This window comes from Adiantum capillus-veneris, chromosome 25 (assembly GCF_014529385.1).
Source record: "Adiantum capillus-veneris isolate H3 chromosome 25, ASM1452938v2, whole genome shotgun sequence".
In the NCBI taxonomy this organism is placed as follows: Eukaryota; Viridiplantae; Streptophyta; class Polypodiopsida; order Polypodiales; family Pteridaceae; genus Adiantum; species Adiantum capillus-veneris.
The window spans coordinates 141,864,193-141,875,146 of record NC_140955.1 but is presented as its reverse complement, the minus strand read 5'-3'; the positions used below and the strand labels follow the sequence as shown (position 1 = coordinate 141,875,146).

Below are 10,954 nucleotides of genomic sequence, written 5' to 3'. Positions count from 1 at the left end.
ACCCCCGTCGAGACACCGCTAGAGACCCCTGCTAAGACACCTAGGTTCCCGTGTCACCGGCAAGAGGGCTTGCCTTACTCCGGTGACTTCAGTGGCGGCATCATTTTGGATAATGAAGGCAAGAAGGTGATCTCGCGCATGCACGGTCTTTGCTCTCAGGTGTTTAGACACTACATACTAAACACCTGGAGTGAAGTACCAAGTGATTTAAAAGACAGAGTCATCAGCATTCTTCATGACGAGTTTCCCGTTCCAACACGGGATAACCGCTTCAATGAAGACCTGATGAAGGTTCGAATGCACAAATTCTGCAAGCACAAGCGTTTCAAAGTGTAAAAAGAAATCAAGCATGGGTGGAACAGACCAGATTCGATGACCAAAGAAGATTGGAAGAATGTGAAGAAAGCAACACGCAAGAATCCTGACAAGTGGAAGCAACAAAAGGAGGAAGCTAGAGCGCGAGTAGAGACAAGGAGCTCGCACCACTTGGGGAGCGGAGGGTGGGGATCATTTGAGGCCGATTTTGTAAGTGTTTTCGCATTGCTCTTTAGGTTTGATAGTTTAGGGTTTAGGGGTTTTTAAATTCTATCATAATGGATTCTTTGTATGTTTGGACAGTGGTCGATGACAAGACATGACCCCACACCGTACGAGCGCGAGTACATAGGTAGGAAGGGCTTAAACGCCTTGATGGACATTCTGAGTTCTCACGGCGGCATGGTTAGTATTAGGGTTTACTCTTTTCTATTTGTTGTATTGTTTTATAAACGTCGCTATATGTTTATACTTACAGACAGTTGTCTTATTGTTTTTTCGTAGAATCCGACAGATACACCGCTTGGACGCGATGAGACATCTGATTAGACGACATCAGTCTAGCGGTAGCTAGATAGCATTAGTTTCCTTTTGTCATAGCATATGTATCATGAGACGACTTTTATGCGTCTTTTTGAAAACCATGTATATTTTTCAATAATAACAATGGTGTTGTAACTATTACATTTGCAAAGTTTAACAATCAAGTGATTTTGCCTATGATGTGTACAATTGTCATTGATTTTTCATCAATTTACTTTTGTCAATTTTGTATCTTTATTCTGCAAACAATACTATGGATGATGGAGTTAATGGTTATATTTTCTTGTGGGTGACTACTTTGGGTCTATATCTAAGCTTGCACTTTTTTTCAAAGGTGAATCAATTAATGAAACATTCAATATGGTTGATGGGTGGCAGGGCATTCACCAAACATGTTTTCTCTCAGGCGTCGCTATGACCGTTGCTATATAAGGCTCTGCAGTGTCGCTATAGATGGCCTGTAAACGTCACTACGATCATCGCTATAGGTGTCGCTATATAGCGACGAGTATAGTGATGCATATAGCGACCGTTATAGCGACGCTCATAGCGATGTTCCCGTATCGACACTGTTAGCAACGGTCTTAGCAATGCCAAGGAGTATAAAAACCCAATGTATTTCGGTCACTCATAGCGTCACAAGAGCACACAACCTCTTGTAGTGTTTTCATGAATTTGTGAGCTAGATTCCAACTCGCATGAGCATCTTAAAAAGCTCATAGCTACTAAGAAGTAGAATCGGGTGTGTCCTTATGTCAGACTTCTGAACGTTTTGGAACACACAGAACTACATGTTCACCCCTAATGAAGGTTACCTGCCAACATACTTTGCCAGCACACCTATTAAGTCCTTGACTTATGAAACTATTGAAACGGTATCCAACCCCACCACAACAGGTGTTCAAAGTCGAAAACCGTACTTAAGCAAATTCTACAATAGGGAGAGAATCGCCTATTCAGAATGCGTTGTGCTAACGTATGCTCTTAACAGATACTTTAGCAAAAAATACTTGTAAGCTGCCCATCCAACACAGAATGAATAGCAGCAGTAAGATGAGGTGCTTTCCCCCAACCACTCACAGACAGTCTTCCACGACTGATGATAAACTATGACTCAACCATGGAGTATCCAGCCATATATTTGATATGGAGTGGAGAAAACCAACTAGGTTGAAAGCAAGTTGGACGTGAGTAAGCTCATAGAGTTTAGACCATCCAACCACAGACACCCATCCTCAGCCAGTACCTTGTATGGCAGGGTGTAAACTCATAATAAATATGTAGTAGAGAGTGCACTTGCAATGCAAAAAGGTGCAGAAAGAATAAAGTCCATGAATTTGCATGTCGTTCCAAATAAATCACTGTTAAACACTAGGACCCATAACACCTAGTGTGCATGCATTTAACACAAACTTATCCAAACCGCAATTCCATGACAAGACTTTCCACGATATATACGGGAAATCCTGGCAACAAAATTTGGAACATAACAGAATGTGACAACCCAGTCACACCTAGGTACCAACCATGAGACATTCTCATGAACGTAGCATTCTTGGCTATATGTAGAAACAACCCTCCGTTAAGGTGGTTTCACAGCACTTGTGATCGGAACAAGTCTGTACTTAGTACCTGACAATTTTTGGCAGCTGTTGAAATTGTTCCTGATACGGTGTGCTCTCAATGGTCTAATAAACAAATGCAACCAGCATGTAGGGACGTTGTCGTGACACAGAATTAGGCGCCAGTGTCAGTCCCAGAGACTCATATTCTCCACATGTGGAATATGTCTCAAATAAGGCCAGATGGCCGAAAAAGCGACATCCATCAAGTACAAGATGTACTTGTGTGTAGAGGTAACTGCAAAACACTCCGCGACAAGAGTGAGAGGGACCCTCGTTATCACTGCTCCACACTGGCTAAACTAAACTCCTTGAGTTCCTAGACCATGTTGTATCCCATGTGCCAAAGCGAACCCTACAAGTGGGTTCATAATAGCATAATGCAGAAATGTATATTGGACACTACGGCCCAAAATACTTTGTTCCGACATGCCCTTGGTATGTCTCTGAAACATTCAATCGTATTTATACGAGCTGAAAAAAAATCAAACAAAGCATACTAAAAAATGGAATAACACCAAATCAATAGATGCGTACATGGGGATTGAACTATAGTTCACTTACCCGTATTCAAATGCACAGGAGCACGTCTCCCACCTTAAGAAAAACAAGCAACATTGCATGGAGTACCCTTGGTGTTGCCGTCACAATCCAAACCCTTTGGTTATAATCTACGTAGTCAAACCCTTTGATAAGACCCTTTATAGAATCTGCTCAACGAGCAGGTAATGGTAACCAACATAGTCGACCGTGTATAAAAATGATTGGAATCAACTTGAAAAGTTGAATTTGTCCACTATCCCCTGGTAGATTGCAGACTTCTTTCCTTGAAAGTACAACTGGGATAGATCAAACTGGGATCCTCAATGACGATGGGGTGATTTAGTAAACACCCGCTGGGTCTTACCCCAAAACTGTGCTGCCATAGACACTCGTAGTGCTATAGAAAAAGCAAGAGACCTACATAAGGGAGATGCCTAGCTCTTATGGATAGCCATGCTGTCTCAACTGAGTGTTGCATCTATGCTCCGTGGTAGAGATCAGCTAATGTGAGTTTAAGATTATCGAAAACTCAATTTGAGCATCGCACTAAAAACATGTAGTGCGTACAGAACACCCAAAAGATCTGTAATGGCAAGACTTTTGCTTGGCCATTAATAGCAATGGGAACTCCATGGGGTAGATATGTTCAAGTTGAAGAACAATCACCCAAGAAATGCCATCATTTGGGTCGTACCCTAGGTCTGACAATGGCTCTTATCCTGTGTGGCTCATAGCCCTTATGCCAATAACAAATTAATGTTCAATCGAGAAACCAATGAAGACTAATTGGAGTGGCGTCTTGGCCACTTACTAGCTGAGAGTTAGAGCACCTTGGCTCAGGCTGACTCACGTGCAAAACATGTATCAAAATATTCTTAAAAAGTTTTCATTATTTTTTGAGAGAAATAAGAAATAGAGAAAATAAGAGCATGATGGTTTGAGGAACTTTCCTTAAACGACTATGATGTGTATAGTTGATTTCCATGCTCTTGTCCATCTTATGCCTTATGTGCAGCTTATCCTATAAGCATGCAATAGTTTTCTGCTATGACTCTCTCATCGAGAGAGGTAATAGAAAAGCACAAACAAGTCACAAACTGACCCACCTATCGTGTATGTGGTTGTGACGACATATATAAGTGTGACTTAATGATAGCACTTTGCCGTTGAATTAAGTTTGAGTTTTAGGTTCTTTTTAGTGGTTTTGTGTTGTGACAACGATCCAAAAATCATGTTAAAAAATCCAGAACTTATCTTGTCCTTGACAAAGTGTCTGGTGTTACAGCGGAAGCGTGTTTCATGGTACAATTGAATCCACCTAGATAGCATGCCGTGCATACAAAATTCTAAGCCCTTGGCAAAAGTGATGGCCAGTTCCTCGAACTTGTGGACCAATGCCCTTGATTCCAAGTCAATGGTATTACCTTGGCACCACGGAGAAGCCTTGCTTCATGTAAAACTGGCCACTATTGTAACCAGTTGTCCCGAGAGTTTGTAAGAAAAACTTGCTCACAGATGGCTCATAGCCATATTTAGCTGTTGGAAAGATGGTTCATAGCCATATCTGCTTTGAGAATGGGAGTAGTTGTATACACAACGAGTGGAAGTTGTCATATGTTCAACTCGCCCTCTTATGCCATGTATGCCCGTCGGGGACGAAATAAAATAACTCGCAAGCCCATTGCCCAATTCCTCCCAAATCCGTATGCTCATAGCATATGACATACAGAGAGCATGAGAAAAAGAATCGACTTTGTCGAGTAATTTCAACTGGAATGAACTTATACTGTGTGGCAAGCATCCTCTGGCAGCTGCTAGAAATAGCGACAAGGAGTCGACCATGCCAAGCAACTTGCCCCCTACATCAAGTCGAGCAACAGGATGTGCCAATCTCCTTGAGAGTCCAAAAATACGGCAAATTGGCTATGCATTTGCAGCAAATTGAACTGCTGACGAGTTGTGCTTCAAGTCAAGGTGGTAGAGACTCAAGCCATGCGTGAGTCTAATCATGCATGGCCAACAATGTGTGCCATTAGCATCATACTAAACGCATACATTAGCATCAAGTCAAGGTGGTAGAGACTCAAGCCATGAGTGAGTCTAATCACCAGGCCAACAATGTGTGCCATTAGCATCATACTAAACGCATACATTCAACAAATACTTAGCATGTGAAAAGTCAATACAAGCCGTGCTTGTCGGCAATCTTCAAAATTTTAAAGCAGCATGGCATGCATTAAACAAATGATGCAAATGATAAGGGTGTTGCAGATGCAGATATCGAGAAAATTTATAAATGAATGATCAAGCACACTCGCCAAACCATGTCGAGAAATGGAAGTGACTAACTTGAACAAGAGCGTTGCCGTAAAATCATTCAATCCTTGCTTGATAAATTCTACCTATCTCTTGGGCGACAACCATTACAATCGGAATTCACAAAACCAAACGAAGTGCAGATGATTGCATAAAAAATTCAAAAAGTAATGTAGAAACGTAAACAGAAGTACCTGGAACATTAGCGGATGCACCTTGAAGCCTCTCCAAGCTGCCAACCTACGACCTTGTCGTGCATGGTGCTTAATCCCTCCCGTGGGATCCGTAAATTCTCGAGTCTGGCGTCACCAAATTTGTACCAGACTTGGTACTGCTTGAATCTGGAAATCTGACGGATTCCTTTCAAAAACAATCGGCGTTCGCTAGTGCTTTGCTTCCTGCGTATCTCCTTGCCTCCTTTCAAAAACAATCCGTGTCCGCTAGTGCTTCACTTCTTGCGTATCTGCTTGTATGTGCTTCTCGTGTCCCATGCATCACGAGGGAAGGCTTCTTGTATCCCATGCATCATGCGGGAGTTGCTGCTTAGCAAGGGAGGGTGCCCAACTTAGGGCACTCTTATGTTCAATAATATGAACTCATGCCAAAAAAAAAAGCAATGGCAACGCTACAGACGGCTCTGCTGGGAAACTCAGAGGGCTGAGGGGTGCTGCAGTGATCTTCAGGCCAATCCCATGTGACGAACTGCCGTCCTTGGCCCAGGGCGAACCCATCAAGTCACACTCGGCCCAATTTCATGCAGGTCGAGGCCGCCTCCCGTCCTGCTCTAAGCGACTCTACACACGGTCATCATCGACCCCGACTCCTCCGTCCTCCAAGAGACCGCTCCCGCGACCTGTGTCCGTGGAACTCAGAGAGAGAGAGAGAGAGAGAGAGAGAGAGAGAGAGAGAGAGAGAGTGAGAGGGGGGGAGAGGGGGGGGAGGGGGGGGGGGGGGGGGGGGGGGGGGGGGGGGGAGGGGGGGGGGGGGGGGGGGGGGGGGGGGGTGGGGGGGGTTGGGGGGGGGGGGGGGGGGAGGGGATGGGGGGGGGGGTGGGTGGTGGTGGGGGGGGGGGGGGGGGGGGGGGGGGACGAGAGATGCTCTGACCGATTCCATGCATAAGACCTTCCTTCCATACCCTCCACCCTCCTTCTCCTTCCTCCCCCCTGAGCTCTGATACCAGTGTGAGACCGCGGGGGACTGGACCATGCAACTCTCCACCCAGCCATTCCCTATATAGGCCATGCCTATCTAAATTTAGGGATCCCCTTGACCGCATGTCCGTCCTGACCCTTGGCCTGACAAAAACGAGCTCAGTTTAGACACTAAAAATCATTTAATAGAAAAGAAAATAATTAAATTTTTCTTGATTAATAGGACATAAAAAATTTTAAGGTCACCAATCGAGTGTTCGGACTTCATAATTATTGTATTGTCTATCTAGGCGTACAAATCGACATCCACATTACAAGTTGGAACTCTTAATGAGCCCTTCTTGCATTGAACAAAGTTGCATTGGTAGAAATAATCACGAATTTCACAATAGATAACTAAATTGGCAATTTCCAAAAAAGGATATGGCAAACCCCAAGATTAGATCTATGTGAAACCTGTAGCCATATTGTCAAGGAGGCGAGTGCGATCTGGTGGAGGGGGATTTCACCCCCAAAAATATAACTATAGCACGTGAGTTCAAAACATAGGGTTTTTTATTGGGGCAAAAATCCATAAGTTTCTTTAAAAAAGGGGTTGCTTTATTACTTCAGAGCATGTAAGTATAAGGGTCTTTCTGATACCCTTTTAATGCACGTATATAGGTGATTCTTGTAAGTCCCCCCCCCCCCCCCCCCCCCCCCCCCCCCCCCCCCCCCCCCCCCCCCCCCCCCCCCCCCCCGAAAACGAGAGTGTGATGCAACCAACTACCTCCAACACACTCATGTCTAGCAAGAGGTTCCGTTAAGGGTCTCAATAGAAACATCTGATAATCTGGTAGCCAAGACTACAAATGGTACAATTGTGCAAAGAACTATTGAATACACAATTGTGCAAAGAACTATTGAACTATTGAATACAAGTAGATGATGATCCACAAACACATATGTACTTTAATAAATAGATGTTGTGCAGCGCGCTTTGGATGCATTTTAAGTTTGATTTTCATTTTAATCATGAGCTATTTTCATTTCTAGGTCATCTTTTACTGTTAATTAGCAAGGGGGTTACACATAGAACAACTTTAGTTTGGACATGTGTCTCTCTAGCTAAAAAGCTTTAGGGGAAGCCCACTTGCCCACATGGTGATGGAGGGGCCTTGACATTGAGGCTAGTGGAAGGCCTTAACAGGGAGACACCTTAACACAACAAGGCAACTTTGATTTAAGCAACTTTTGAGGAATGTTTTTGTGGAAGGCTACAAAAGCGAGCATGTCTACTGCCAAGTTTGTGTGAGAGGAAACAACTTTAAGTCACCTTTCACTTTGAATGTGCACATGGTGTAATGCCTTCCAAATGGCAAGCTGAAATAGAAAAAGAGTGAGGGTGTAGCTAAACATTTGCAAAGGAGTTGTGTTCTACCTAGGGCAGGCCAAAATTACAAGTCTTGGAAGCCCAAGCCCAAGAAGGAGAAAAAAATGTAAGCATGGATTAATGGGAAGCTTGAAGCACTCGAGGTATATTCCAATTAATATAATGTGGGCTGGACAAAGGGATTAGGGCAGGACACAAGCATCAAGGGAATAAGGGCAGCTCCCAATGTGGCTCTCTCTCTCTCTCTCTCTCTCTCTCTCTCTCTCTCTCGCTAGATGTGTGTGTATTGGAGTGGTGCAATGCATACACAATTAGACAAGGCATGAGTTGAGACACTCCTCTCCATGCATTCATCCTCTCCGCCGCACCTCCCCATGCTCCCTACACACAAACATTCCTCTCTTGTTTGACATTGACGGCGTCGCTCCCCACACACATACCCATATTACACACATACACGCACACAGCTCTCTCTCTCTCTCTCTCTCTCTCTCTCTCTCTCATATCCGCGGACAATGATGAGGCTATGATGTCTGATCTGAAGTCTCTCTTCTCTCTCATTCTCCGGCACTGTTTCTCTCTCTCTTATTATACGTTGGATTCTATAACGACGTCTAGGGTCATGAATTAGCTCGTCAACTTCTAGTAGTAGTCGTGCATGCAGGTCGTGACTTCAGAAGTCTCTCTCTCTCTCTCTCTCTCTCTCTCTCTCTCTCTCTCTCTCTCTCAGACCCACACACACACACACCTCTCTCGCAGACTTTTATAATAGAGAGAAGTCTCTCTCTCTCACACAGACCCACACACACACACACCTCTCTCGCAGACTTTTATAATAGAGAGAAGAAGGCATGTGAAGCTTTGTGCTTGTCAGTGTACTGGGGGCGCTGGGACCTTCTGGGCGACGGAGCTGCAGACGCGGATTCTGCTGCCATTGTCCCTTTATCCCATAAACTGCCCACTTTGTCGATGCGGAAGCTCCACGACTCATTGTGGCGGTAGCAGCTATAAGCTTAGGCAGGCGCCTAGATGTATGGTATTCACGCAGCTAAAGCTCATAATATGCCCATAATTAGGTCATAAACTACACACAGACCATGGATGACCATGTTGCCTTAGACCCAGAATGCTGCACAGGCCCTAGCACCATAGCTACCACTACCATGAGCATAATGATGAATGACATTCATCCCCAAGCGCATAACTATGTGCAGCCCGCTCCTTTTCTGAGTAAGACATACCAGCTCGTGGACGACCCATCCACGGATCACGTCGTTTCATGGAATGAGGACGAGACCGGCTTCGTCGTTTGGCGTCCGCCCGAGTTCGCCAAGCAAGTGCTGCCCAACTACTTCAAGCACAACAACTTCTCCAGCTTCGTAAGGCAGCTCAACACCTATGTAAGTAGCCCCCTCTCTCGTGCTAAGAATTCTAGCAAACGCAGGCGTTTTCACCCCTCTAACCATACATGAGATACCATTATAAGCTTGACTGCAATTCTAATTTTCGGCAGGGCTTCCGGAAGGTGGTGCCGGAGCGATGGGAATTTGCGAACGATCATTTCAAGAGAGGCCAGCAGCATCTGCTGAGTGAGATTCACAGAAGGAAGGCTCAAAGTCTTATGAGCAGCCCGTCCTCTCCTTCCGGCTGCTCTGGTGGGGCTGGTGATGGCATGCTTGACCACTATAATATGTGTGGTAACTCACCATCATGGCTTCCACTGTTGCAGCTCCCATCCACACAAGCGTCCCTGCACAACCGGCCACATAGTCATCCCCTTACTGTTCTTGCCCCTTCATCCATCTCTTTGGCAGAGGATAATGAGCGATTGCGCCGCGACAACACACTTCTCCTCTATGAGCTCTCCCGCCTGCGCAATCTTTACAACCAAGCACTTGCATTTCTTCATAGCAAAGCGCAGCAGTGCGACACCGCTGTCCGGCCCGGGTCTGATATGATTGTGGCAGCGCCAGTAAGGCCGGTGGTTAGCCCAGCACTGTTTAGGTCTTCCCACCAAAGCAATGTAGCTGCTCTTTCCAGCAGCAGTTATTTTTATATGCGACCAGCTCGCCCAGCGCCACCACCACCTGGAGAGGAAAAGAGTGAAGTAAATGAGGTGGTTCAAGCTTTGGTGGGAGCCTCTGTACAAGGAAATCCCACTCTTAAAAGTGGACTGAAGGGAGTCTATAGTCTTCAGATGGCCGGCGCTTCGGCTCCGCCGGCGCCTACTAGGGCGACTGCAACTGAGGATATTAATGAAGAGCCTAGCAGCAGCAGTGTTGTGGATGTGTCCCCACAAGGACAATCTTCAAGGCTGGAGGCTGATCCCACGGCCATAACTGTATGTAGGTCAAGCAACAATAACATTAAGCTATTTGGGGTTGAGATTATTGATAACTCCAAGTAGGAATGAGCAATGTAATCGCTAGGTACAATTTTTCATTCTACTAGCTAGTCTTATGACGTTAAACTGGCCATGCACGATTAAGCTACGTCTATGAATCGGAGCCTGCCCTCACATACTAAAGGTATCGTGTAGAGCGCAGATTTGTAAACTGCTGAGCCTCCCATTTGAGCATATGACAACCAACCATCGTCCTCCCGCCCCCCGCCGAAATTGGGTCACATAAGTTTGTCTAAAGCTTATAGAGTCATCTGTAAGGTGCGCTTGTATTTTGCTTCCACCATTTACTTCTGCATTTGAGATGTTTGATCCCCCCCCCCCCCCCCGAGAGACGTTATAGGGTATATTTTCACAAAAACGTGGAATGTATAATTGGAATTAGTAGCATAACTTCTGAATGCAAATTGGAAGCTGAACTAAATAGTCCCTTGAATGTGGCCTAGTGAGCATGTGGTGAAGGGACAAGGATAGCAATGCTTTTGGGTACCAATTATTGTGAGACAAACCCCAAGTGAAATTGGCCTTTGATGCAAAGGAGGTCAAGTAAAAATAACAGTTGGCCGATCACACAGTGATGCTAATTACACAACCATCAGCTCGATTGCTGCCCACTATGAGAAGCTGAAATCTAAAACCCTAGCCTTGGCATTTACTTCAAAAAGATCCGAGAGAGAAGAGAGAGGAGAGG

The 10,954-nt window shown here is 45.2% G+C and overlaps 1 protein-coding gene across 1 annotated transcript; it reads left to right on the top strand.

Moving 5' to 3' along the window:
* Positions 1-9,330: 9,330 nt before the first annotated feature.
* Positions 9,331-10,269, top strand: LOC147425769 (uncharacterized). The gene has a single exon (XM_086500739.1). The coding sequence runs from the start codon at positions 9,331-9,333 to the stop codon at positions 10,267-10,269; it is 939 nt and encodes a 312-aa protein (XP_086356865.1).
* The last annotated feature ends 685 nt before the right edge of the window (positions 10,270-10,954 follow it).

What these genes read in the sequence shown, in the direction of transcription:
- LOC147425769 (XM_086500739.1), top strand. Translation starts at nt 9,331, where the DNA reads ATGAGATACCATTATAAGCTTGACTGCAATTCTAATTTTCGGCAGGGC.